General features: G+C 37.6%; 6 protein-coding genes across 15 annotated transcripts in view; 3 read left to right on the forward strand and 3 right to left on the reverse strand.

Annotated features, from left to right (window-relative positions):
* Positions 1-161: 161 nt before the first annotated feature.
* Positions 162-4,747, forward strand: LOC135939874 (zinc finger protein 11-like). Of its 2 annotated transcripts, XM_065484476.1 has the most exons (14): positions 162-213; positions 349-440; positions 628-832; positions 894-950; positions 1,007-1,093; positions 1,151-1,258; positions 1,310-1,400; positions 1,460-1,686; positions 1,742-1,921; positions 1,981-2,256; positions 2,344-2,720; positions 2,776-2,976; positions 3,314-3,802; positions 4,409-4,747. In XM_065484476.1, exons 2-14 carry the CDS (start codon positions 349-351, stop codon positions 4,683-4,685), a joined length of 2,667 nt encoding a protein of 888 aa, XP_065340548.1. In that variant the 5' UTR covers positions 162-213; the 3' UTR covers positions 4,686-4,747. The 2 variants fall into 2 exon arrangements, with proteins under 2 accessions (XP_065340548.1, XP_065340546.1); XM_065484474.1 differs by having other exon boundaries at positions 162-440.
* Positions 4,748-4,846: 99 nt separating this feature from the next.
* On the reverse strand, positions 4,847-6,832 carry LOC135939875 (uncharacterized). Of its 2 annotated transcripts, XM_065484478.1 has the most exons (3): positions 6,773-6,832; positions 6,558-6,703; positions 4,847-6,446 (listed from the first exon to the last, which is right to left on the reverse strand). In XM_065484478.1, the coding sequence occupies exon 3, from the start codon at positions 6,439-6,441 to the stop codon at positions 5,038-5,040; it is 1,404 nt and encodes a 467-aa protein (XP_065340550.1). In that variant the 5' UTR covers positions 6,442-6,446; positions 6,558-6,703; positions 6,773-6,832; the 3' UTR covers positions 4,847-5,037. The 2 variants fall into 2 exon arrangements, with proteins under 2 accessions (XP_065340550.1, XP_065340549.1); XM_065484477.1 differs by having other exon boundaries at positions 6,558-6,815.
* A 5,597-nt stretch (positions 6,833-12,429) lies between these two features.
* On the reverse strand, positions 12,430-15,516 carry LOC135940684 (zinc finger protein 423-like). The gene is made up of 3 exons (XM_065485678.1): positions 14,314-15,516; positions 14,100-14,243; positions 12,430-14,005 (listed from the first exon to the last, which is right to left on the reverse strand). The coding sequence occupies exon 3, from the start codon at positions 13,998-14,000 to the stop codon at positions 12,645-12,647; it is 1,356 nt and encodes a 451-aa protein (XP_065341750.1). The 5' UTR covers positions 14,001-14,005; positions 14,100-14,243; positions 14,314-15,516; the 3' UTR covers positions 12,430-12,644.
* A 163-nt stretch (positions 15,517-15,679) lies between these two features.
* On the forward strand, positions 15,680-17,798 carry LOC135940128 (uncharacterized). The gene is made up of 3 exons (XM_065484897.1): positions 15,680-15,929; positions 16,554-16,750; positions 16,813-17,798. The coding sequence occupies exons 1-3, from the start codon at positions 15,785-15,787 to the stop codon at positions 17,440-17,442; spliced, it is 972 nt and encodes a 323-aa protein (XP_065340969.1). The 5' UTR covers positions 15,680-15,784; the 3' UTR covers positions 17,443-17,798.
* A 1,612-nt stretch (positions 17,799-19,410) lies between these two features.
* Positions 19,411-22,175, forward strand: LOC135939523 (uncharacterized). The gene is made up of 5 exons (XM_065483980.1): positions 19,411-19,664; positions 20,289-20,485; positions 20,548-21,108; positions 21,209-21,546; positions 21,611-22,175. Exons 1-5 carry the CDS (start codon positions 19,520-19,522, stop codon positions 22,116-22,118), a joined length of 1,749 nt encoding a protein of 582 aa, XP_065340052.1. The 5' UTR covers positions 19,411-19,519; the 3' UTR covers positions 22,119-22,175.
* A 2,419-nt stretch (positions 22,176-24,594) lies between these two features.
* The window catches only part of promL (prominin-like), a 38,012-nt gene continuing 35,503 nt past the window's right edge, over positions 24,595-27,103 (reverse strand). For 5 of the 8 annotated variants that reach the window (XM_065482050.1, XM_065482054.1, XM_065482052.1 and 2 more), the window contains one exon: positions 24,595-25,944. In XM_065482050.1, coding sequence (XP_065338122.1) covers positions 25,723-25,944 — 222 coding nt within the window. In that variant the 3' untranslated portion in view covers positions 24,595-25,722. Of the gene's footprint in view, positions 25,945-26,949; positions 26,981-27,103 lie in introns of all 8 variants that reach the window. The other 3 variants (XM_065482051.1, XM_065482055.1, XM_065482056.1) reach the window with 3 other exon arrangements.

The following is a 27,103-nucleotide window of genomic DNA, read 5'->3' on the forward strand; positions in this document are numbered from 1 at the left end:
AAATTTGATTTCCTTATAAAAAAAATTGACCATTATTTATTAAAAATTTTATATCTTTTAGCTGATGAATTAATCAGAAACATAAAATATATTTGCTATGCATAGGTTTGTAATTTAATAGTTGGTACTGCGTTCACAGCAGCTGTTTGATTTTGGTATTGTAAACATTGCAGAAGGAATGTTAGTTTTTGTGTTCTCTCATATAGAATAGAGGTTGTCAATGTTTTCAGTTTTCACTCCATTTCTTGTTTTTGACTTAAAAATTTGTTTCAAATCAATTTGATGTTAACATTTTTTTAATTAACATACCGCTCTTGAAATTTGGCATTCAATTTGTATTTGACGAAGATGCCGACGTGTGTGATTCGCGGTTGCAAAAATAGACCAGAAATGGTCCAGCAAAACAGGCAGAACAACAAACTTCAGTTGACTTTCCACAGGTGTGACAAATTTAATTTTTTTAAGAAAATATTTTATAATTAAAAAAAACATTGCCAAAGAATGAAAAGGTGGAGAAAAGTGAAAGTATCTATCATAGAGTTAATTTTTAACACAAAATTGAAAAGTTTTTCAGTCATTTAGATTACATATAATATAAATTGTGTGTGGCTTCATTCTAAATTTCAGGTTCCCTCTGATGAACCCAGAAATGATGAAAGTGTGGATGCAAACAATAGGCACCAAGAATTTAAAAAGCCCAGAGTGTCCAATTCACAAATGCTCCATAATCTGCTCCGATCATTTCGATCCAAAATTCATCAAATTTTCTGGAATGCGCACGCGACTGGTACCTGAAGCCATTCCTACAATTTTTAGATACACCACTGCATATGTACGTTAAAATTAATTTAAGTTTAATTGGTATGAAAACAAATTAAATATTTGAACGACAGGTTATGAACAGACCATCTGGGAAAACTAGCTCAATTAAAAATGAACCTTCTTCCTCCGTAAGTAAAATAAATTAATTCGATTTGAAATAAATTAAGTAGCAACTGAATTTAAGACACATGCTGTTGGAAGAAAGAAAATCGATGCCACGCTAACCTGGAAGCCTGGATCAAAAAAGATAGTTGATGTTCCATCTGCACCTGTAAGCTTTATAAATGCAAATTTTTCTTCTTTGAATGCAATCCTAATCCTGTTACAGTTATTCAGCAGCAAAACAAAATGTGTTAAGATTCTCCCTGCTCCTGAACCAGAACAGCAAATGTTTGTTTTCTTGAAAAGTGGCTCCAACTCTCCTCCAGTTCTTGAGGTTTGTATTTCCCCCATAAAAACTCGTAATTTAATTATGTCCGCTTTCCAGCAACCACAAATAAAGGCGCAAGAAATAACTGGCAGTAGTTCCATCATTTCAATATCGAATTCAATCTCCACCATTAGTGAGACTGGGCCATGTAAGACATTCCAATTATTTAAGCTCCAATTTAATTTACTATTAACTATTCAATTTTAGTCGCGATTCCCATTGAAGAGATAGGAAAGCAAAATGTTGTGTGCGTCGTCGGCATCAATTCTGGAGAACAGCCGAGTGTCAAAATTTTAGACCCAGTTAGTGTGGAGGGCTCAAACAAGTTTGAAGATCTCTGCCGAGTGTGCCTTGGAATGTCACCTTTGATGACGCCTATTTTTAAAAACGGAACTGATCTGGTTAACAAGATTCACAAACATCTGTCAATCAGGGTACAAGTTTTCACGTAAAATAAATATTTCAAAAATTAATTTGTTGACGTCACAGGTTTGCCAGGATGATGTACTGCCAATGAAAGTGTGCTCCAAGTGCATAAAAATCCTTGACACGGTAGAAGAGCTTTCAGCGTTGAGCTATGAAAATGAACTGAAGTTAAAACTGGCTCTAGAAACAGACAAAGAAATTAATCAGATCAGCACAGTGAAAAATTTAGTTCCTTCGGCAGAAGTAATTTTATCGTGTTTATATTTTTTAAATTAGATCATAAATCAATGTTCTACATCCAGGTCACTAAAAAAGAGATTGAGAAGGAAAGTGAGCAGATCTTCCATTGTCTAGACTGTGGCAAAACCAGCTCCAATTTTAAGTCGTTTGCTCGCCATTGCTATGCTGTGCACAAGAGGAAAAAGTGCAAGTGGTGCAATGCCTTACTCGCAAATGCGGAAGAAATGGAAGCGCATAGAATTGAAGCGCACGGCTCGAGTTGTGAGGCTTGTGGTGCCAAGTTCAAAGGAATCAACGCGTTGCTCAGGCATATTCGCCAGCAGCACCCAGATTTCAAGGTATTTCCAACTAAGATGTTTTTCTCTGATTGTCGAAGTAAATAAAATTCAGTGCTTGAAATAAATTTTTGTCAAACTTGCTTACAGTCAAACACATGTGAGATCTGCGGTAAAAGCTTTATCAGCAAGTATAGCCTGGCGGTGCACTGCCAAATCCACAATACCAACACGCCGTTCCTCTGCGATTCGTGCGGCAAGAGTTTCAAGAGCAAGCAGAAACTGAAAAAGCATATTTGCAATCCAGAGGACGAGATGGAGGTTCGCAGCAACAACAAGTGCAACATATGCGGCAAAACCTACACGTTCCGCTCGTCCCTGCAGAGGCACCTCATCCGACACACTGGCAACAGGAGGTTCCAGTGTCACAAATGCTCCAAAAGCTTTTACGGTGCGGTCAATCTCAAGAATCACATGGTTGTGCATGAGAAATCAACTCTTTTCGAGTGTCAAATGTGCTGTGCAAGGTGAGAAAAAATTCCTATTAAAATTTGTTTTGTTCATTAATAATGTTTCGTTCAGGTACTACCACAAGAGGAATATGATCACTCACTTGAAGGACAAACACTCAACACAGTGGAACTACAAATGTCCGTACTGTGTCAACCTGTTTGCCTCAATTGATGAGTGTGTGCGGCACAGAGACGAGGCTCACGGAAGCGAGCATAAGGAACAAGGCGTGGTATCAGCCCAAAAAGACGATGTTGAATTTGAGGAATTTAGGTAGGACTCTCAAAGGAGTCATAAAAATTGCACTATAAATGAAATAAGGGAGAAAATTTTAATTAAAAAAAAATATTGGAAAACACGTTAACAATAGAACAGTGCATCTCGGAAGCTGGGGAAAATGAGTTAGCTTCCATGCAAAACATACATGTTACAATATTTTTATAGTTTTTTGTTAACAACAAATATACACGGAACAAGTATAAAAAATATATAAAAATCCAATGCATTTTTGTTGGGGTTTCTTGCTGCAAAAAAAACTGCGAGATATTGCATTTAGTGATTGTGCAAACCCTTTTGGTGATTTTTCTTCATAAGCACCCTGTGATTCCAGATGCAAAATATGTGACAGACTGTTTGAAAACATCTACGCCCTGACGCACCACTTCGAGGAGCACGTCATGCACGGGCCAGAAGACCTGAACATCAAAACCATTGGGGTGGACGGGTTGCTGGAGTGCGCGTTGTGCGGCGCCAACCTGACCTCTACCTGGGCGATGCGGTGCCACATCAAGAAAAGCCACTTGGGAGTCAGCCAGAAGGAACTGCTGCACACGTGCGACACGTGCTCGAAGCAGTTCGCGACCAAGAGCCAGCTGCGGCGCCACGTGATGATGCACACCGGCGAAAAACCCTTCAGCTGCGGCAGATGTGGCGCTGAGTTTAGGAACAGCACTGCACAGAAGATCCACATGCGAATCCACACCGGGGAGACTCCCTATCACTGCCAGAAGTGTCCCAAGCAATTCCGCAGTAGCGCCATCCTCAGGAGCCACGAGGTCTTCCATGCCAGGCCTTTTAGCTGCAACCTGTGTTCGCAGAAGTATGCTTTTTGTCTTTGATATGTAAATTATCTAGTAGATCACTATCGCCTCTTCGTAGAAATACTCATGATGGATAACAAATTAGTGAAATTTTTAAAGGGAAAAAATTAAATAACACGCTCTCGTTCTTTACAGCGGCTAAATTTTGATAAGATTCCATAGTTGAAAATTAAAATGAGCCAGTTTATTTGTCCTTCATATTAGAGCTACCGTCAAAAGATCTTTTTCTAATAACATTTCCTTGTTGCCAAGCGATCAATTTAATTTTTTGACAGATCTGAAGACGTATTGCCTGGTAAACATTTCAAAATTACACTGGAAATTTTAATTAGTTTTTAAATACCTATTTCCTCTTCTGAAAGGACATTCAAACTGAAATACCGTAAAAAACAACTAACTGCCTGCCTTATTAAAATGTATGTTCACAATGTCCGGAATTCATTTATTTCAACAATGGAACATTCCTCAAGTGGCTTCTTTGATGAGATTTATTTTGTATTTTTTAATATTAACTTTTTGAAATAATCCTTAGAGTTAGTATTAATAATTATTGTTTCTCTTCAACTATTTCATTCCTAATGTGTTTTATTCATGTTGTCCTATAGATTCTCATGCAAGTCGGCGCTGAAGTCTCACTTGAATTTGCACAATAAGGACGAAAGTGAAGATAAGCTGGTGGTGTACAAATGCCAGTTCTGCGATTTCATCAGCAAAAGCAGGTCCACAGTGAGGAAGCATGAAGTCATTGCCCACGTGGAAATTGACATTGAGGCTGACGTGAATTTGGAACAACTAGCAGGTCCGAATGTGGCGTCTGAAGTGCAGACGGATGAACATACTGAATTTGTGACAAATGTTGCAGCGACCTATTTTACTATGTAAAATCACAATTTATATTTACTTAAAGCTCTGTTGACCTGCAATAAATTAATTTTGAATCTAAAGTGGACAGTAAATTTTTCAATTAAATTTTTTCGTGATTTTCTGTTCATTTAAACTAGGCTATGAGAAAAAGTAGCAAAAATGAAAGAACGACTAATCTGATTTATCAAAGGTTAATTTATTTTTAACAATTTCTTCGCATCTCTTTAATTGTACTACACAAGTGATAGGAACGTTCAAAAGCGAGTATTTATGGCTGTGAAAAATGTTTATAAATTACCCAATGTACGTCTGTGTAAGTCATTATAAAATTTAATCAAAACAAAAAGCAAGCTTCAATGCCTGTTTTTGCTCAAGCTTTATCTTTGTGAATATTTTGCCGGTGCTCGGATAGGGCTGTCAGGGAGGCCGCGCTGTAGGAGCACAACGAGCATTGGAAGTTACCAGATTTCAACTTCTTCAGGGCCGCGTCCAAGACCTTACACCTCTCTTTAAGTTTTATTTCTATCACGGAATGCACCTCCGACACCGCACCGTGAATCAACTGTTTGTGCTTCACTAGTTCATCCATGGCAAAATGCTTTCCGCAGCACACTCCTCCCCTGAAATTTCCGTGATTGGCGAATGCATGGTCTACCAGATTCAATTCAGTTTGAAACTCTAAATTGCACAGTCTACACGACAAGGAATTAAAATCAAATAAAGTCTGTTTGGATTGGCACTGCTGCTTGGTCAGTTTTTTTCTCTCGCACTCGAGCTTGTGGACTTCTAACTGCAGGTCACTCTTCAAGTTGAGCAAACAAAAATCGCAAAAGTGGAATTCAAGGTGCTCTAGGCCACTGTGCCGCGAGAGCATGTTACGGGAACCAAAATTTTCTGGGCAGAATGAACAAGTAAATCTAAATTCTGAAGTAGTTTCGATTGCTGGGGAATTTTCAAGGTTAAGTTCCTTGATCTTCTCTTTCGCAGGTAGACTCTCCTTGGAAGTATTGTCAACACAACACGCAAGTTCATCCTCTTCCCTCAATTTCGACACAGCGGGCTTAGGAGGTCTCTTTTTGTACGTTTCTTCCGGTATTTTACCTCTCAGTTCTGCAGTTTCTTCTGCACTGTCAGTGCTGCTGTTTGACTCGAAGATAGTTGGGCAATTTCTTGATAGAGCGATTTTTCTATACTTTTCGTCCCTCCAACATTTAAAGCAAATGTCCATCGTGTCTGGACCCAAATAGGGGTTTGAGCATTTGCGACAAACACCATATTTTTTTCCTGAATTGCAACGATGCTTACTCTTTGCAACGGAAGTGCTGAAGTGGGTATTGCAGTCTTTGCAGAGAAGATAATCTTTTGCAGAAGGGGCTGGCGTTTGTTCCACTATTTTCTTTTCCTCTGGCTTGTTTTTCTCTTTCCTTTCTTCTAGCGTTCTACGCAGTTTTTCCTGCATCAGCTGGATCATATTATTTTTTAATTTCCTAGGAAATTTGCTACAATTCTTCTTGGGTGAATTTTTCTTAATTTTGTTGCCCTCCTTGGTCTTCTGTTTTCCACTTGATCCGTTCTGCATGATGCTGTTCAAGTCCACGTCGAGGACCATTGGTTCAGATGAGCAATTGAACTCCTGCGTCTGCTTCTCTGATGATACAGAAATCTGTATTGGGTCGATCGCGTCTGAGTTTCCATTTATTATATTTTCATCATCTACGGAAAACTGGTCCAATACTACGGGTGCATCCACGAGGATCACCTCCTCAAAAGACATTGTTTCTGGAAAACAAAAGATATTTAATATAAAACTTTATGGCAAAACGTAAAACCAACATCAATTGCAAAAATTTGCAAAAAAATATATTTTTGGTTTTTTTCCAAATTTCATACCTACAAAATCTTCAGTTATAAGGAAGCATAATATTATTTATTTCCAGGGCAAGGCTCGATCGTTTTTGGTTCGTCCGTATGAACATAACCCGTTGTCCATCACGGGCTAATTTGAATTCTACGCACTGTCATTTAAAAAAGGTGAGCTGCAAGGAGGGGGAAAAATTTATCGTAATGTTTCTAATACTACTTTAGCTGATGGCAAAAACGTATACCTTAAATTAACAATCAAATCTGCGGAATTTGGGGTACATACGGTACATACATGGAGTATGCAGGCTGACACTGAAAGTCTATCTAACACTCGACTCGAGATTTTTGTTTTGGATCACGTGACCCTCTGACGACACGCAGTATTCTCATTTTTACTCACGTTTGGCGCGAAAAGGGTTATGCTGTCTATAGTTTTATTATGTAAATATTATTTAGATAATGGAAGAAAAAAAGGAATATTGAAAAATTAATGGTTATGCTAAATTTCTGTTTATAATATTTCTAAAAATTTGAAGAGCATCCGGAAATTAATTTTTAAACATCTTATTTCTAAATTCTGTTTGAAATTTATTTGTTTGAGCATCTGAGATTTTCCTGAAAATTATGTATTAAATTTTTTATGGAAGGAGCCTCAACGTTTCCAATGAATATGACAGAATGCGATGAACACCTCTAATGCTTTATTGAGTCTAGAAATATTTTCCACGTAAGGGTAACAGTGATTAAATGGAATTCATCTTTGAAATATTTTTATGCTATCCATATTATGTAATTATATACTTCATTTATTCTGTATGAAATATTTTTGACGCAAAGCATGACTAGACTTCTGCTTTGAATTCAGCCCAGAATTCAAAAAATTCGAACTGGAAATTGTATCAACTCATGATGTAAAAGAAAATGAATATTGTGCTTGCTGAGTAACTGGAGGGAAAGGATCATTCTTTGTATATCCAAAACGAAAACTCCAAAGTTATTCGCGTAAGAATTAAAGCATATTTATATCATTTAATTTATTTAATAGTACTTAAACTGTATAGGATGCCGATGAAACCAAACAAACAGTTCCTCGTTCCTCATCTGCGCATTTTGCAGCGAAAAGTTTAAAACCAAAGGGGAGTGCGCAGAGCATACAAAAAATGCTCACCCGACCAAATTGAAGGGTCGACATTGCAAATTTTGCAATGTATACTTCTTGTGCCCGACTGTAAAAAAGAAACATGACCAACTAATTCACGAGATCTAGAGTAGAAGTGATTCATTTCACATATACCGCCGATCAAAATAAAACAAAATAACTTCTGACTTTTTTGTTTCAATTTAAATTTAACCTATGGTTATAGGGATGCGGGATGGGCAAAAATAGTCCAGTGTATTAGGCAAAGAAATTATCGATTTATAGGAAATAATTAATGAATGCGCGCAGTGCGTTTACTATCATATGAATTTTTATTAAAGATGCTGTGGGCTGCGGCGTGTTGATGGACTGCGACTTGTAGTAATGGCATGACATCGGAAATGTGCGTAGACTGGCTGCGTTTCTGTGTCAATGTTGATGCGAGGAAAGGAACAGTTGTGAAACGGAATAAAGACTCAGAGCTGTCCGAGTGGGTATGTCAGGGACTTCGGTGAAGCAGGGCGCAACATCCGAAGTGTGACACCGCTTAAGTCCGCAGGCGAGTGAAGCTACATCGGGGACGGCCGCTTTCGTTCAGCATGGAGCAACAGCCGACAAAAATTGGGCGGCTCAGACCTCATCTATATAGAGCATTAAGAATGGTTCTTCCCAACAGACCGAGAAGTGTAAAGTGAGCGGAAAGCGTGAGTCCTGCTCAATAATATTGACAGCTAATTAATATATTAGAAAAGCCGGTACATGGAAATTGTCACGATTAACCTAATAAACCCCTTTTTATATCCCTTGACATATTGAATTGAAATAATTGCCATTGTGCTCCTAAAAATGTGATGAATAAATAATGTCGTCTACATTTCCATCGCCATGCACCGTAGGTACTATATTCCCAGTCACAGTAATAAATAACATATAAATACTATAGAGAGAGCAGGATTTCACTTTCTTATTTTCTAAATAAAGTTATAGTTTTTGTGGTTTCGAAACAGACAGAAAATAGATTTTTTTGTTTTATTGAAAAAATCAATTAAATTTTATTATAACTGTCTAGTAGACTAATGAGTTGTTCATCAACAAACCAGCTGATTAATTCGTCGACATCATCCACTTGCTGCAAATCGCTGAAAAAGTCTGTGACGTCTGGCCTGTCTTCATTAATAGTTTTCCCATCACGTAGGCTTCTTGCCAGCGTAGAATATTCACTACGACGGTGATTCAAACAAAACTTGACAGATTTTAATTCAGGGAGAGACGCAGTCGCTGCGCGTTTTACCAGTTCCATAACTTCCTTGAAACGTTCAACTCTCGAATTTTCATTAAACTGCCCAACGAAATTTGATCTCAATTCAATTTTGAGCATCTTGAGGTGTCTCAAAACCTCATTCGTGGAAATCAGAGTGGTCAACTTTTTCAGGTCTTCTACATCCATGTACTGGCAGTGGAGCGTGACCTTCTCTAGGTTGGGCGCGCGAAGAATGTTGCAGAGCTCATTTCGACTTTCGGAACGGCTATGAAAACATTTGAATTAATAATTAAATTAGCTCTTCCTGAAAAATAAGAACACTCACAGCCAGAGGGTCAATTCGACTTCCTTGAGGTTGGAAAAATTGGTGATCGCTTCAGGGTCGTTCAAGGTTGTGCGCAAAGAAAGTGTTTCTAATTTTGGGCACGAAGTGAAAATGCGCGTAAGTGTTAAGTGAGGATCTTCACTTCGTTTATCGTCACTGATGCTGAGTGAAAGCAAGTTTTTCCCGTACGTGTCCAAGAAGCGGTTCAAAATTTCTGGGGGTAGTTTGTTTTCCAGGTCAAGGCTTTCGATTAAGGGAAAATGCAATAATCTCTGCCACTGATATTCAGTAATGGGACTATCCTCCTCGTACCAAAAAATCTGAAATCAAATTTATTTTTACAACCAGGTCTCATAATAATATATATTTTCAATCCTACCCAGAGATGTGTCACGAAAGGAAATTTGAGGTGCATGTCCTCGCTCGTAACTCCGTATTCAGAATCTTGATAACCGAAGTCTACCAATAAATGGCGCAGTTTTGAAATTTCACGGCAGACGTTGTCCGGAATACTATTATTTGACTTCCAATCGTAATTATGGGGAAATGATTCATTCGCAAAGTTTTCAACCACTTGCAAATTAGGCAGACAGTCCATACACAAACGGCGAAAGTCGCAATGACAGACTGAGGCATTGAAAATAAACACTTTGAGGTTCGAAATGTAACTCATTAGTTTTTCTGCCACTTTGTTTTCTTCAAAATCTATTGCATCCACTCCTTGAGGAAAGTTGATGCTAAGGAACTGAAGGTTTGGAAGTTTCTCGCAGAGATGACACATGACATCGAGATCTTCGAAATAACACAACTCTTCCAGGCGGAGGACTTTGAGTTGGGTCAGTTTGCCGAGAGCCTCGAATAACTCGGGGTCCACAGCATTGTCGGGAAACCTGCATTCGCATTGGCGGCTGGCTTTGGTCAAAAGCAACAGTTCTTCAACAGTATGAGCAGCAGTTTCTGATATTTTCATCACCGCCTTTGAAATTAATTATCATGATTAAATATAAATATGCGTCAGCGTTTGTTCATATTTAAACCTACCGATTTGAAGGTTTCATATTTTAGTTCCATTGGACAAAAGGACATGTAAGACGTTAAATCCACGACCTTCGGCCCATGTGCGAGGTACAGTCTCAAGGTGGGCGTCATTAGAACGCTCATATCTTCCTCAAAAAGCAATAGTCTTGTGCACTCGCTCGTCATTAAGTGCATTAAAACTTTTTCGAGAATCTTTGATGCTGAAATAATTAAAAAATATCAGATAAAAGATTGAAATATAAGCAAAATTATTTTCTCTCTGCTATTATTAAACAAAATACGAATTAAAAAAATAACGAAAGCAATAATTAATCTTTGGAAAATACCAAAAAAACTGTTTAACAGAGGATTTAATTGTACAATTTTTGAGTGTGAATAGAGGTAGCTAAACTGAATAACGACCAAAAACAATTGGCGAATCTAATTCATTATTATCATTAAAATATCAAACCAGTTAAAAAGAAACTTACGAATATCAAAAAAGTTTTCAAACTTCAACCCTTCGTCGGCTGGAACTCCTAGCTGAGAAACGATCCTCTGAATTCTCTTCGTGCACATATCTATTTGCCGATAAATTTTAAACATTTTGACCATAGCCTGGCTGTCCATGCTGACTTTAGTTCACTATACTTTCCAATCTACGCTTAATTTCTTAATATTTTAACAATGAATGTTAATTTGGTATAATAAGCCTTTATATTATTACCAAATTTTGATAATATTTTTGTCAGCACCAGGAAATGCTGCTATTTTTCTTACACACCACGTTGCAGGCCAGTATGATATTAGCGTGTTGTTTCTTCCTCTAGAGCCTAAGCGTACGTATAGGTGGCGTGTTTGCGTCTGGGGGATGATTTTAAGGGTAAAGGAGGGAAACGTGCGTGGCAAACACACACACCTCCCATTTCCAAACATATCATGGTGATCAAATAATTTGTTTAACTCTGGGAAATTGATAGAGGTGACGAAAAAACATGTCTCGCGTTGGAATTAAGGCAATCGGTCCCATAGGAAAATTAAGAAATAAAAAGATGACCATTTTTTACTTTTTGCGTGGCCCGGAGGCCGGCGGGGGCCAAAGGTTAGGGGCGCGGAGGCAGAAATGGTTCCTCGATCCTGATCGACGCAGAATTTTACGATAAATTTTTTGAGCATTGGTAGAGCGCTGTAGATGCGATATAACTGGAGATAGCAAATTTTATTGTTGAATAAACGCAATTTTGGACATCTTGGTACTCTGTTTTCGGGGCCTGGGTTGAATCCAATGGGCTCTACGGGGTTCCAATTAACACGTATCATTCGATGCCCCTTAATGAGTTCTACTAGGCCGAGTTTGGTTTTTAAAAATCGGACTGTGTTTCGAGTTTTAAGCAATTTTTTACTGTTGCAATAATTGAAAAGTCAAATTTTTTTTAACAGCCGTGGTGAACAAGCATCGAATGGGTTTTGACCTGAGGTGAGCGGCCAGGTCCCCCCAGATTTTTAATACTCAGGGGTTACTTATTCATGGTAAAAAAACAAGTTTCAGGGTACTTAAAAGCTTCTAAAACTTACCTTTAAAGTGTGTTAAATTTGCCTGCACTTCATTTGAAACCAATTACGACCCCATCTGATCGAATTATTGTGAGTTTTGGAAAAATTGCTGACTTTTTCACTTTCGGCACCAACGAGCTGCTACAATATTTCGTGTAATATTTTCTATCCCTTTAAAGGAGACTTGCGCTCTTCCCTCTTCTTCTTGGCCTGGGGGGGTCCTGGATGGTTGCCTTGGGCTTCTTGGCGGGGACGGGCTTGGCCCTTTGTTTAATTTTTAATATTACCATATTTTTCAACATTATGTTTTGCTTTCTTGTTAAATAAACAAATGAAATATAAGGTATTTTAAGTATTATTTTGTTCCTTATTCTCAGGAAATTTCCGAGTTTTTCCAGAAAATCTATATATAGAACCCATAATGTTGCATGGACCTATTTTACTATAATGCAAAATCACAATTTTTTTGCTTTAAGTTCTGTTGATCCGCAGTAAATTACATTACATTTGAATCTAAAGCGAACATCAAATTTTTTCATAGGTTTTTCTGTTCATTCAATACATATAGGCAATGAGCAAGTAAAAAAAATTAAAGAACGAATAATCTCGTTTATCGGTGCTGTCAATTTATTTATAAGATTTTCTTCGCATCTCTTTAATCAGAAATACCAGAAATACACATGTGCTAGGAACGTGTAAAAATGAGTATTTAAGGCTGTGAAAAATGTACATTAATTGCCCAATTTCCGTCATTATAAAATTCCAAAATTTAGTCAAAACCAAAAACAAGCGTCAACGTAATGAGCCGCCCGTTTACGCTTAAACTTTGTGAATTTTTTTCCGGTGGTCGGATAGGGCTGACCAGGTGTACGCGCTGTAGGAGCAAAATGAGCATGGGATCTCACCATATTGCAACTTCTTCACGGCCGCGTTCAAAACCTCGCACTTTTCGCTTAACTCCATTTCTATTGCGGATTGCACCTCAGACACCGCACCGTGAATCAACTTCTTGTGCATCACTAGTTCTTCCGAGGCATAATACTTTCCGCAGCACTCACCTCCCCTGAGATTTCCGTGATTGGCGAGTGCATGGTCTACCAGCTTCAATTCGGTTTCAAATTCTAAATTGCACAGTCTACACGACAAGGAACTAAAATCAAATAAAGTCTGTTTGCACTGTCTCTGCTGCTTAGTCAGTTTTGTTCTCTCGCACTCGAGCTTGTGAACTTCCAACTGCTGGTCACTCTTCAAGTTGAGCAAACAAAAATCGCAAAAATGGAATTGTTGGTGCTCTTGGCGACTGTGCTGTGACAGCATGTTCGGGAAAACGAATTTTCTAGGGCAAAACGAACAAGAAAATCTCAACTCAGAAGTAGTTTCGATTGCTGGGGAATTTTCAAGGCTAGGCTCCTCAGTTCTCACTTTCGCAGGAAGACTCTCCTTGGGAGTATTGTCAATGAGAGACGGAAGTTCATCCTCCTTCCTCAATTTCGACACTTCGGGCTTGCGAGGTCTCTTTTCGTAGGATTTTACCGGTTTTTTTGATTTCAGTATTGCACATTTGTCCGCTTTGTCAGTGCTGCTGTTTGATTCGGGGATAGATGGAGGACTTCTGGATTGAGCGATTTTTGCATAAGTGTCCTCCTTCCAACAATCGTAACAAAGTTCCAGTATGTTTGAACTGAGATAGGGTTTGGAGCATTTGCGACATAATAACTCTTCAGCTGGTTTTTTCCCCGAAGTGTTCAGATGCTTACTCTTTGCAACGGGAGTGCCGAAGCAGGCATTGGAGTCTTTGAAGAGAAGAGACGCCTTAGCAGCAGGTGCAGGCGTGTTTTCCACCTTTTTCTTTGGCTTCTTGTTTTTCTCTATCCTTTGATATTGCATTTTATGTAGTTTTTCATGCATCACCCGCATCATATTAGTTTTGAATTTCCTTGGACATTTGCTACACTTGAAGTCTGGACTCTTCTTAAGTTCATTGCCCTCCTTGGTCTCCTTTTCTCCACTTGATCCGTTCCGCATGATGCTGTCGAGGACCATCGGTTGAGAACAATCCTGCGTCACCACTGGTGCTGCAGAATTTGGTATAGGATCGATCGCGCCTGACTTTCCATTGATTGTATTTTTACCATCTACGGGTGCATTCATGAGGAGCTCCTCCTCAAAAGACATTGTTTCTGGAAAACAAGATAAAATTTAAAAGTAAATCCAACATCAATTAATAAAATTGTGAAACATTTTATTATTATAGTCTTTCTGGAAATTTCATACCTACAAAAACTTCAGTTATGAGGCAGCATTATTTATTTCCAGGGAAAGCCGGGAAAGCCTCGTTTTTGGTTTGTATGAAACCCGTTGCACACCACCCTGGCTCATTTGTTTTCTGCGTCCTGAGTCATAATACAAAAAATTGAGCTGCAAGGAGAGGGAAAAAATTAATATAAAATGTTTCAAAATGTAGTTTTTAACAAAAACGCACGTATACCTTCAATTAGCAATCAAATCTGCAGTAATATGGAGAGGTGCAGTGTGGAGCATGCATACTGAAAGCTGCTAATCTGACACTGAAAGCCTGACACCTGACGCACCTGACACTGGAGATATGTTTGTATCACGTGACCCTCTGACGACGCGGTGTATCCTCACTTTTACTCACGTTTGGCGCGAAAAATGTTGTTGGGTAACAGGGTGTAATACAAAGAACTCCGATCTTTTCCTCTATCTTATGACGTCGTGCATTGTAGAATTTGAACTGTACAGAATTCAACAATACACATTTCAACAGGTCAGAATGAAAATGAATTTCAATAATTCACAGAGAGGAATGCATAAACATTAAAAATATTACAATAACAAGTCGATTTAATTGAATTTTACTGTCACCGTTACAGATCAAATGGGTACATTCTCTTCAAATCACAATCACGCTAAAACAATATTCACTAAAATTACCTTAATTCACCTACACACGCCTCGCACGCTCGATTGCTGAAGGTCGAATGGCACAGCTCGCGTTGCCTGCCGGCGCAGGTAAGGCATGCGCTTGCTCTCACCACCTGCAACGCAAATTGCCTAGGCCTCCACGTTGTGTCTAATTATATTAATATTTATTTGGGAGATTAAAAGCTATGATGAGCTAAAACTTACAGCAAGAACCAAGATTTTGCTAATTGAATTTTGAATTTTACCCTTTTTTTGTCGAGGCTAGTTTTTAATCTTATGTTTTGCTTTCTTGTTCAAAACATTAAATAATGAGAAATTGAGGTATTTTCAATTATTATTTTGCTCCCTTCTTAGTCTCAGGACTTTTCTAGACAATCTATTTAGAACCCAAGCGACTATATATAACTGCGGCAAGAGTGCCAATTAGGCTAAAGCTATAACTTACAATCCACAATTACATAGCGGCTTTTACCACGACGTAAATCAAACTTTGTCTCTGATGGCGTAAAACAGCGTTGAGATGCGACTGACAAAAGCGACGAGACAGTAAATTTCTATTTTGTTCGTTAAGATGGAACGCAGTTTTTCCCCATGCTGCTGCTTCCGCAAAGAGATAAAAGCCCACGAAGGACCTGTAGCCTTTAACGGAAAAATCGAAAAAATTAAAACTCTACGTCACCGAATATTAATTTTTTTATTAAAAGATGAGAGCAAAATATTCATTCTCTACTTCTAATTAATCAAAACTCAGTCCACCCACGTCTTTGTCGATTTTGTGTTTTAATACAGTCGGTCGCGTTTCCCGCCACCAACCCTTAAACCTTAATTATCCCCCTCCCCCTCCTGAGGTTTTACAGGGTAGTGCGACTACAGCGCTTTCTCTCCCAACCTCTATCAACAACAACAAAATAAAGCCACGTGTGCCGAGCGCTCGCACACATTTAAATCGGATTGTCAAGAATAATAATAGCTCTCTATTAGAAGCACAAGCAAGCGGCATAATAAGCAGCGCAATGGCAGAGCAGGAGGCACAACACGCCCTAGCCGTAAGCAGGATGCACCAGTTCGTAAAAAGCGCTGAGCGAATAAGACAAATTGCCCTCAAATTTGGTTTGCCAAAAAGTGCCGCTTCCGAAATTCATACCCTGTTGGATCTGCGTGAGTATCAAACATTTTAAAGCGCTTCTGTTTATAACTAGCTTGTTCTGTGAATCGTGTTGTGACGTTCTTGTGAGCGTTTTTGTGATTAAAACCAGAAATATAATATGGATGTGGTTTTTAATAAAACAAACTTTTTAGCGGGCAACATTTTTAACATTTTTACTATATTTTTTCTCAGGTCAGCTTCAATTAAACTTAATGTTCACTGATTTAATTACATAAAAATGAAAGTATTATAAAGCATAGGCAATTTTAAATAAGGCGTGGAGTGGAGGGAAAATTACCTTATCATATCATCTTTTTTGCCGTTAAATTTCATATACTTCAAGCCTTGACACTTAATTAAGCTCCTCCAGACATTTTTGCGGTTTAACTTTACTGGTGACAAACATTTTAAATTTTCCCAATTACAAGTTATTTTTAATGGGCCTACTATTTGATCGATTTATTTAGTATTGTGTTGGATCCATCCCATATTTTGCCTATGCAATTCAAAGATTAAAAATTCAAGTTCAAACACAAATAATGACCAAAATGCGGCTCTTCGATAAATCGCGCAAATTAAACCATGGCGCGTCATTATCATAAATCGCATTTGCAAATTTAATTTTAATTTTTCAGCTGACGACATCTTATTTAAAGTTTTGAAAGATCTGATGACGACCGAGTGCATCAAGCTGACCAGGGAGGAAGCAGAAATGAATGTGCTGATGGACCCAGCATTGCGCCTTTATCTTTCGCTTGGAATAAAGGTCGTAGATCTAACTGCGTACTTGTCCTTTTGTCCCATCAGATTGAAGTATCAATACTTAAAACAGGTGCGCAATAATAATTTTTAATCATTATCTGTAAAATTTTGATTATTATTATTTTGATTTAGGCCGTTCTTCGGATTGTGAAAATTTCTCCCAACATTGAAGAGCTATTGTCGCTAAGCAAAATTCCAAATTGTAACAGAATTTACGATACCGTCGTTGATGAGGAGCTGTTGGAGGCGCTTGGCAAATTGACTAAACTGAGAGTGCTCCAAATAGACGAATGGTGCTGCTTCGAAATCAAAGACTTGTTTAAACTTTGCGACAAACTTCCCAATCTGCAATATCTAAGAATCACTTTACCTGACAGTTACGATGATTTCGTTTATGATGAATATGAAATTCTTGACGATCTGAAGAGGAGCCTATCGAAACTGAGAGAGTTTGTTTTTTTCGCTAAATACAACGGTTCTTTAAGATACGCGTGCATGAAGCATCTGCCTAATTTGAGAGTTATTAAAGAATTCGCGGAACTCTTCTGTTTTTCTGATGACGACGAGTCTACAGAGCCAAATACCATCCGTCCAGGAACTTCTGATCTGCGACATTTATTTGAAAATTTAAATTATGAAATATCTGTGTTCAAGGATATGCATTTGTTTTATCCTAATATCAATCACCTCGAGGTATATACGATTTATTTTATATATTTTGCATCCTACTTCAAGAGCTATAACCAAAAGTTTTATAGTTGATTTTGTATATTTCGTTTATTCGTTTTTTCCAGTTATATTGGTACACAGATTTTGTATGGGAGAACTACGCTTCTCGACTGGAAGAACAAGTTTGGCCCTATCTGCTGCATTTCCCCCAACTTGAGAGCCTCAATTTGGCCGATTTCCCAGTTCATATAACGCGCAGCTTCCTGGAATCGTATGGACTGAATCTGCGTGCATTGAGCATCACGAAAGATGATGATAATGCAAGCGATGCTTTTTTAACGTTTGACGAAATTTTCACCGCATGCCCGAAATTAGAAAAGCTTGCATTTGGCAGTGACATCAAAGACCCGAAGCCCATCAGCTTTTGCGCTAATCTTAAAGTGCTTGATTTGGAGCTATCTCTGTGAGTATTTAACTGAATAAAACTTCAAGTTTCTACAATTTCAACTCCCCTCCCCCCTTCAACAGGTACTGTGAAGAACGGAACGAAATGCTGAATATCCTGCGAGTGCCCAATTTGGAAAAGGTCACATTCAGCTGTAATGGAGTGAGTGTGAGAGATCTGGAAAGGCTAACCTCCCTCGTTGCTGAGAAACAAATCCTTCAGAAGATTCACACACTTGCTGTTGAGCTCGATTACAACACCTTCGGTCTGCTCAGCAACAACATTGACCATTTCAGAAAAAATGTCGAGTTTCTTAAGTGCGCGGTCTCTTCCCTCACAACATTGACATGTGTCAAGTTTTATTTAAATTATCGACGTAGCGAATATTCGACGATGGCCAGGAGCCTTAGAGAAAACAAAATAACCAATGAAGAAATTCCAGACGTGGCAGCCTTTTTTCAAGACATTCACATCTTGGACAGTAACTCGAACCCAGCCAGTTGGTTTGTTGACGAAGAACTCATTCTAATTCTTGACAGTTTCAAAACTAATGAGATTTTTGGAGGAAAAATTAAGCTGTTATACAACGCATGAAAATCTCAATAACGATTTCAACGGCCATTATACCCTTATTATAAAATTTGTGTATAATATGGTTTTTATCTGCTTATCTGATGTTTTCAGGGTAGGGCCCTCTTAATTGTAGTCAATACAATGTTATTCAAAATGTTAACGTTTTATTTCCATTAAAAATTTTGTTTGAATATTAACCATTTGTAAGTTCTTTGTTGTTGTTGTAAACATGGTGCAGTTTTGAATCTTAATTAAAAATATAATACAATTTTTATACATGGGGAGCTCTGTAATCTATGTATATTAGTTAAGAGAAAATAATATTATTAGCTTGATTATTAAAGGCCTAACGAGGGCTAAGCAGAAGGGTGGTGTATAGATTCTGAGAGGTGGCCTATTTTAACACAGGGGGCAAGGGAACAAAGAAACAAAAACTCACAGGTTGGTAGAAATATCTACTATTCTCATCCCGATTAAGTCACGGTTAACACGACAAGCCTGCTCTCTTCAAATCACAATCAATCCAAAACAATATTCACTAAAAAAAATACCTTAATTCACAAACACGCCTCGCACGCTCGATTGGTTAAGGTCGAATGACACACAGCTCGCGTTGCTGCTGGCGCAGGTAAAGCATGTGCGTCGCACTCGCTTACCACCTGCAACGCACGTTGCGTCTAATTATATTAATATTTATTTGGAAGATTAAAAGCTAGGATGAGCTAAAACGTACAGCAAAGGATGAGCCAAGATTTTGCTACATTGAATTTTGAATTTTTCCGTTTTTTGTTGAGGTTAGTTTTCAACATTATATTGGTTTACTTTCTTGTTCAAAACACTAAATAATGAAAAAAATATTCATTATCTACTTTTAATTCATCAAAACTCAGTCCACCCACGTCTTTGTCGATTTTGTGTTTTAATACAATCGGTAGCGTTTCCCGCCACCAACCCTTAAACCTTAATTATCCCCCTCCCCCTCCTGAGGTTTTACAGGGTAGTGCGACTACAGCGCTTTCTCTCCCAACCTCTATCAACAACAACAAAATAAAGCCACGTGTGCCGAGCGCTCGCACACATTTAAATCGGATTGTCAAGAATAATAGCTCTCTATTAGAAGCACAAGCAAGCGGCATATTAATAAGCAGCGCAATGGCAGAGCAGGAGGCACAACACGCCCTAGCCGTAAGCAGGATGCACCAGTTCGTAAAAAGCGCTGAGCGAATAAGACAAATTGCCCTCAAATTTGGTTTGCCAAAAAGTGCCGCTTCCGAAATTCATACCCTGTTGGATCTGCGTGAGTATCAAACATTTTAAAGCGCTTCTGTTTATAACTAGCTTGTTCTGTGAATCGTGTTGTGACGTTCTTGTGAGCGTTTTTGTGATTAAAACCAGAAATATAATATGGATGTGGTTTTTAATAAAACAAACTTTTTAGCGGGCAACATTTTTAACATTTTTACTATATTTTTTCTCAGGTCAGCTTCAATTAAACTTAATGTTCACTGATTTAATTACATGAAAATGAAAGTATTATAAAGCATAGGCAATTTTAAATAAGGCGTGGAGTGGAGGGAAAATTACCTTATCATATCATCTTTTTTGCCGTTAAATTTCATATACTTCAAGCCTTGACACTTAATTAAGCTCCTCCAGACATTTTTGCGGTTTAACTTTACTGGTGACAAACATTTTAAATTTTCCCAATTACAAGTTATTTTTAATGGGCCTACTATTTGATCGATTTATTTAGTATTTTGTTGGATCCATCCCATATTTTGCCTATGCAATTCAAAGATGAAAAATTCAAGTTCAAACACAAATAATGACCAAAATGCGGCTCTTCGATAAATCGCACAAATTAAACCATGGCGCGTCATTATCATAAATCGCATTTGCAAATTTAATTTTAATTTTCCAGCTGACGACATCTTACTTAAAGTTTTGAAAGATCTGATGACGACCGAGTGCATCAAGTTGACCAGGGAGGAAGCAGAAATGAATGTGCTGATGGACCCAGCATTGCGCCTTTATCTTTCGCTTGGAATAAAGGTCGTAGATCTAACTGCGTACTTGTCCTTTTGTCCCATCAGATTGAAGTATCAATACTTAAAACAGGTGCGCAATAATAATTTTTAATCATTATCTGTAAAATTTTGATTATTATTATTTTGATTTAGGCCGTTCTTCGGATTGTGAAAATTTCTCCCAACATTGAAGAGCTATTGTCGCTAAGCAAAATTCCAAATTATAACAGAATTTACGATACCGTCGTTGATGAGGAGTTGTTGGAGGCGCTTGGCAAATTGACTAAACTGAGAGTGCTCCAAATAGACGAATGGTGCTGCTTCGAAATCAAAGACTTGTTTAAACTCTGCGACAAACTTCCCAATCTGCAATATCTAAGAATCACTTTACCTGACAGTTACGATGATTTCGTTTATGATGAATATGAAATTCTTGACGATCTGAAGAGGAGCCTGTCGAAACTGAGAGAGTTTGTTTTTTTCGCTAAATACAACGGTTCTTTAAGATACGCGTGCATGAAGCATCTGCCTAATTTGAGAGTTATTGAAGAATTCGCGGAACTCTTCTGTTTTTCTGATGACGACGAGTCTACAGAGCCAAATTCCATCCGTCCAGGAACTTCTGATCTGCGACATTTATTTGAAAATTTAAATTATGAAATATCTCTGGTCAAGGATATGCATTTGATTTATCCTAATATCAATCACCTCGAGGTATATATACGATTTATTTTATATTTTGCATCCTACTTCAAGAGCTAAAACCAAAAGTTTTATAACTAATGTTTTATATCATTTATTCGTTTTTTTACAGTTATTTTGGTACACAGATGATGAATGGGAGAACTACGCTTCTCGACTGGAAGAACAAGTTTGGCCCTATCTGCTGCATTTCCCCCAACTTGAGAGCCTCAATTTGGCCGATTTCCCAGTTCATATTGCGCGCTGCTTCCTGGAATCGTATGGACTGAATCTGCGTGCATTGAGCATCACGAAAGATTTTGATAACACTAGCGACGCTTTTTTATCGTTTGACGAAATTTTCACCGCATGCCCCAAATTAGAAAAGCTTACATTTGGCAGGGATATCAAAGACCCAAAGCTCATTAGCTTTTACGCTAATCTTACCGAACTTGAGCTGCAGTTAACGCCGTGAGTACTAATACAAATTTTCAGATATATGTAATATCAATTTACCCCCCACCCCCTTCAACAGGTACTGTGAAGAACGGAACGAAATGCTGAATATCCTGCGAGTGCCCAATTTGGAAAAGGTCACATTGAGCTGTAATGGAGCGAGTGTTAGAGACCTGGAAAGGTTAACCTCCCTCGTTGCTGAGAAACAAATCCTTCAGAAGATTCACACACTTGTTGTTCAGCTTGAATACAACACTTTTGGTCTGCTCAACGACATTGACCATTTCAGAAAAAATGTCGAGTTTCTTAAGTGCGCGGTCTCTTCCCTCACAACATTGACATGTGTCAAGTTTTATTTAAATGTTCGACGCAGCGAATATTCGACGATGGCCAGGAGTCTCAGAGAAAACAAAATAACCAATGAAGAAATTCCAGACGTGGCAGCCTTTTTTCAAGACATTCACATCTTGGACAGTAACTCGAACCCAGCCAGTTGGTTTGTTGACGAAGAACTCATTCTAATCCTTGACAGTTTCAAAACTAATGAGATTTTTGGAGGAAAAATTAAGCTGTTATACAACTTATGAAAATCTCAATAACGATTTCAACGGCCATTCCCTTTTTATAATATGTAAAATACATATTATCTTGCTCGGCATATCTGTATGTTTTCAAAGTTGGGCTATCAAAGTAGGGCCATCTCAATTGTATTAATTGTAAAAATATTTAGTTCATATTTCCATTAAAATTGTTTTTGAATAATAACTTCGTAAGTTTTTGTAAAATTGATGCTTTTTTGTCTTTATAACTGAAAATAATTAATTTTATTTTTATATATAGAGGGAGGTCTCATCATACATATGATGAGACCTAACAGGATTAATAAAAGGCTAAGTAGAAGGATGGTTTATAAATCTGCAAAGAGGTGGCCTAATCAAACGGGGTAGCAATGAAAAAGGCACCAAAGAAACAAAATCTCACAGGCTGTAATCAATTTCACTTTATATTTTTTTTTTCAAAAACATTAAGTTTTCTTTTGTTATAATGAACTTAACGATTTATCAGGTTTTATCAAATTAAAACAAAACGGGACAATAAATCAATTATATTAATATTGTAATATTTGATTTAGAATAAATTTTATACTGATATTTTCAATTTTGGTAAACACATGTTAACCTTTCCATTATAACCATAACTGGAGTTAGAGATTATTCACGAAACCTGTAAAATGCTACTATATAGAGCTATATCTCCGCACATTGGAAGAGATTTTTCCAGACTCTAAGCAAATTTATTTTTCTTTAGTTTGATACTAGATCGAATTTTCTTCTTTGAATTGCAGATTTGAAGGACTTCATCAATATTTTGTAATTGTATTATACTTTATTATATTTCATGGTACTGCATTTCTGCGCTGCAGATGAGGCAGAATAACATATCAACACACCTGCAGTGCTGCTGCGCGCCGATATTTTATTCTTAAAATATATTTCGATCTTTATAGGATCTGGTTCGGTTTCAGTTTAAACAATGTTTCTTTTTGGTCCGTTTTTTCCAAGCACGCACTTTAGAGATAGAGATTCTTATAACACAAGCATTTAAAGAACACCAAAGGAATAGTGTAAATTTTATTAAAATTAAATAACTATCACATGAGATTCGAACCATTTTTTTAAAGCAAGAAATTGTAAGTTTTCCCCAATTTTCATATTAAAATTTATAATATTATTTATCAATATAGAAGAATTAAGCGCAAGCATTTGATTGGTATTTTTGCATGTGAGTAATCCGAAAATTGTAACTGCTGGCCCTGTTAAATGATGTTTGAAATATGTAGCCATGAGAAGTAGTTTTGGAATGCTAGTAATTCTAGAATTTCGGTGAGAGCCTATAATATTTTGCGCCGCATGTACTGTCTGCTCTGGTTCATTTAGCCTCTGCCTCTCTGAAGAGAAACGCTGAGCACGCACATATACAATTTATATTCTTAAAAGGTAAGAAATATCTCATATTTAATTGTGTGGGGCCCCCATAATGTTTAGATCATGGAAAATATATTTGCCGCAGTTATTGTCGCTTATGATTATCATCCTCTATAAAACAGGGAGCGCATGTTTTTTTAAAATTTGATTAATTAAATTTTCTTAGTTGAAATTACTTTTTAAAAATGACTCCATATAATTGTACATAGATACTCAAACATGCCGGACGTCAAAAAGGAAAAGAAGAGCAAGTCCAATGCCGAATTCTTAAATAGAAGAAGAGCAGAGTCGCTTCATAATCTTCTCAAGAAAGGGGAGACCCCTTCTAAGGAAGACATCAAAAGAGAGTCTGAGAGGGCCCAGATGGAAGAGCGTAGGGCTCGGAGAGCCGAGAGGCAAAGCCCAGCAAAAGCCCCCTCAGCACCACCACCACAACAACTCGTTGGCCAAGTTGAAACCAAAGACAATCCTGTAGGCCAAACTGACGCTCAGGATGATCTTCAGCAAGTTTAGTGTTTTCCCTGGCGCACATTTAATAATGCCTGAAGAGAAGTTTAAAACATAACGATGTCAGTATAGACGAATCGACTTTAAGCCTTTATTCCTTAGCCATCCCATATCCCATAGCCATGACACAATTTGCATTCCAAATTTAAAAAAAAAAAATTATAAAAAATAAATAAATGATCCTCACGCAACGCAAAACATGTAAAGCAGTTTAATTTCCTTGACCTTGCTATTTAAATAGCCTGCGCAAAATAAGTGTCAGTATTTTTAATTTTCCGAGTGGTTCTCTCGGTTGAACAATTCGGAGTTCTTCCATTATATAAAATGTTCTCCGGAATCCGGATATTTAATAGTTAACCTGGTAACGAGTAATTGTAATCACTCATCAAGCCTTTTAACAATCATTTTGAGAACAAAGCCATTTGGTTCGCACGAAGTAAAAATTAGGAATCAAAATGTCTGGTAAATGATATAAGTAGTCAATTTTTAGTACTATTCTGTTGAATAATTAATGCAAAATCAACTAGCAAGTTTACTACGGGATTAAGCTTAATTAAAAATTGTGAACATATACGGCTCTTCCACATAGATACATTTATTTGTATTCATACACATAAAAACATCATTTTAACATAACGAGATTTCATTCTTTTTTGACAAAATGATACAAAAATTTACTCGCACTTACTCTCAAATAATATTTGCCATCAAACGCAAATCACTCCAACTTTCAACTTGGACATGCATTAGTCAAACAGGTGTTCTAGGAATTGCACAATTTCTAAGCTTCAAATTTTATTTGAAACGTTATTACAAGTTTTATACAATTTGCAAGGAAATTTAAAAACTGACAAACAGAAATAAGCGGTTTTCATTGTCTTGAATCTACGTTATTTTTGCAATCTTGGATTGTAACCACTTGAATTTTGAAGTATGACAAATCAATCAACATTTTTTCCAATATTTGGAATTATTTACACACAGTTTCGCCCTCACTATCATTCTTGCAGTTACAATCAAAATGTCTTTCATTTCGTAAGTTAGAGTTATACTGCAATGTGTCTACTCTATAAAGTCGTCATAAGAAAATCATCTACACAAAGAGAATTTATTTAATGCCTATAAGTCTATAATGGTCTTACAGAAACCACAGTTTCATATCCTGTGTTCTTTTACATATTTGTTCACTCTTTATTTCAACGTTCCTGCGCAATCCACAAGTTGAGATTGCAATTTATATTGAAATTAATAAAAAAACAGCACTTTTTGCTGCAGATCTTTATAAAAATCAGTGCAGGGTGATTTTTCTATTATGTTTTTATGTTTTAATTGTACCGACGAGATTCTACAAACTAGCTGTGAATCGTTCAAATATTAATATGTTTTGTAACCCACGTTGAAAGACAGAATAATAAAATATTATCATGAATGTTTTCCTTATATTTACACAGACCGCGGCCATGTGAATTGAGGATTCAAAATATTTTGTGGCACATCGAGGAAAGGTTTCTTTCAGGGGGGCGGGAGGAGGAGGGTATTGTGGTGGTGGGTAAAGGGACAGGTCGCTGCAGCAGCGCTTGACGCGCGATGTACGAGCAAGATCGTCCAAAGTCGATGGCAAAACTGACGCGTTCAACGAGAGGAATGAGTGCGAAACAGACAAGAAGAGGGACTGTTGAGATTGAGCTTCGGGGGGCGCCTAGCTCCGGGGACGAGAGGGGTTCACACGTGGCTGACGGCGCCACGTGGATGCCGGCACAAGAGCTGCTCCTCCATGATATAGTCGGCTCTCGAGGGCCTCCAGTTTCTGGTAGGTGTGCACGGCTGGTGTTCCAGCAGTGGTGGTAGTGCCGGTGCCCCCGGAGCTTCCGTCGCTGCTGCTTGTACTGCTTCGGCAGGAGGAGCCTGTCATTTCTGGTCCCTGAAAGGCAGCAAACGAGAGCGGTGAGTGCAAGGCGGCGAGTCGTTTGGTCAAGCTTTCAAGAAGCATGATTCGGATTGTGGCAGGAAATAAATCGTGCGCATGCGGATGGAATGAATTAACACTCAAAAAACTCATAAGGAAACCCTATGGTGATGCGGCATTCAAGTTTTTGGCGAAATCATTGATATCATGTTATTTGAAAGATTGGAGAAATATCACCACGAGAAGATTTCTAATTCCACTGATTTTACGAGCTAAAATGAGCTTAAAAGTAAAATTTCGTTTAATCATGAAAATATTTGCTGGGGCGAGACAAATTGAAAAATCAAAGAAAAGAATTTGCAACTTTGGTTCAGAAAATTATAGATCATTAATGATTATATTAAATCTTTCAAAATTTACTAGTGAATCATAAAGCACTGAGTATGAGTAAACAAATGTTATAAATATAATCAATACTTAATTATTTTCTGATTTGTTTTTAAATAAAAACACAACAGACTGTTCATCATTAAAAAAACCAAGGATGTGATCAGATTTTTGCTCTGCTAAATAAAGCATAAACTAAAGTAATTTGTCATTTTTGCCAAAGTCCCATTAGTTGCTAAAATCATTAAATTGAAAAATTCTCACTAGTGTGCATGAAAATCAACACAAATTCAATAACTTCATCATAAACCAAAACTTGTAATCCCTAGAGTTTCCTTGTCAGGGACGAATTCAAAGGGCTGGTCACGGGGTTCACACCAGGCTGCATTCCGACTGCAATCTAAGCTGTGGTGTGTGTGCTGTATTTTAACGAGAGACTGGCTTGAGCTACGAATGACGCCTCAGAACGGAACACCACTTGCAAATTAGTGTGTGTGACGCTGGTTTAGTGTCTGCTGGAGTATGTGGGGACAAGTGGTTGCGTGTTGGTGACTTTGGGCGGTATGTATATATGGGCAGCTGGGTGTGTGTGTGGCTTAAACTTAGGATATTATTCAGATTATAGTTTCTTACATATTTATAAAGACCGAGAAAACTTGGCGAACTGAAAAACAAGAGAGTTTGGCATGAAACCCCGTTTTATACAATTGTACACTGATCAATTTTGCTAAGTTACTTTAGGCGAAAATCATCATAATTCAAAACTAAACTGATTTGAAACTAATTG

This window comes from Cloeon dipterum, chromosome 3 (genome assembly GCF_949628265.1).
Source record: "Cloeon dipterum chromosome 3, ieCloDipt1.1, whole genome shotgun sequence".
NCBI lineage: Eukaryota > Metazoa > Arthropoda > Insecta > Ephemeroptera > Baetidae > Cloeon > Cloeon dipterum.

Bases quoted from the DNA above. Each gene is read 5' to 3' on its own strand.
- LOC135939874 (XM_065484474.1), top strand. From the start codon at position 349: ATGCCGACGTGTGTGATTCGCGGTTGCAAAAATAGACCAGAAATGGTC. The intron at 833-893 runs GTACGTTAAAAT...TTTGAACGACAG, and splicing joins TTAGATACACCACTGCATAT to GTTATGAACAGACCATCTGG. The intron at 3,803-4,408 runs GTATGCTTTTTG...GTTGTCCTATAG, and splicing joins TGCAACCTGTGTTCGCAGAA to ATTCTCATGCAAGTCGGCGC.
- LOC135939875 (XM_065484478.1), bottom strand. From the start codon at position 6,441: ATGTCTTTTGAGGAGGTGATCCTCGTGGATGCACCCGTAGTATTGGAC.
- LOC135940684 (XM_065485678.1), bottom strand. From the start codon at position 14,000: ATGTCTTTTGAGGAGGAGCTCCTCATGAATGCACCCGTAGATGGTAAA.
- LOC135940128 (XM_065484897.1), top strand. From the start codon at position 15,785: ATGGCAGAGCAGGAGGCACAACACGCCCTAGCCGTAAGCAGGATGCAC. The intron at 15,930-16,553 runs GTGAGTATCAAA...TTAATTTTTCAG, and splicing joins TCATACCCTGTTGGATCTGC to CTGACGACATCTTATTTAAA. The intron at 16,751-16,812 runs GTGCGCAATAAT...ATTTTGATTTAG, and splicing joins AGTATCAATACTTAAAACAG to GCCGTTCTTCGGATTGTGAA.
- LOC135939523 (XM_065483980.1), top strand. From the start codon at position 19,520: ATGGCAGAGCAGGAGGCACAACACGCCCTAGCCGTAAGCAGGATGCAC. The intron at 20,486-20,547 runs GTGCGCAATAAT...ATTTTGATTTAG, and splicing joins AGTATCAATACTTAAAACAG to GCCGTTCTTCGGATTGTGAA. The intron at 21,109-21,208 runs GTATATATACGA...GTTTTTTTACAG, and splicing joins CTAATATCAATCACCTCGAG to TTATTTTGGTACACAGATGA.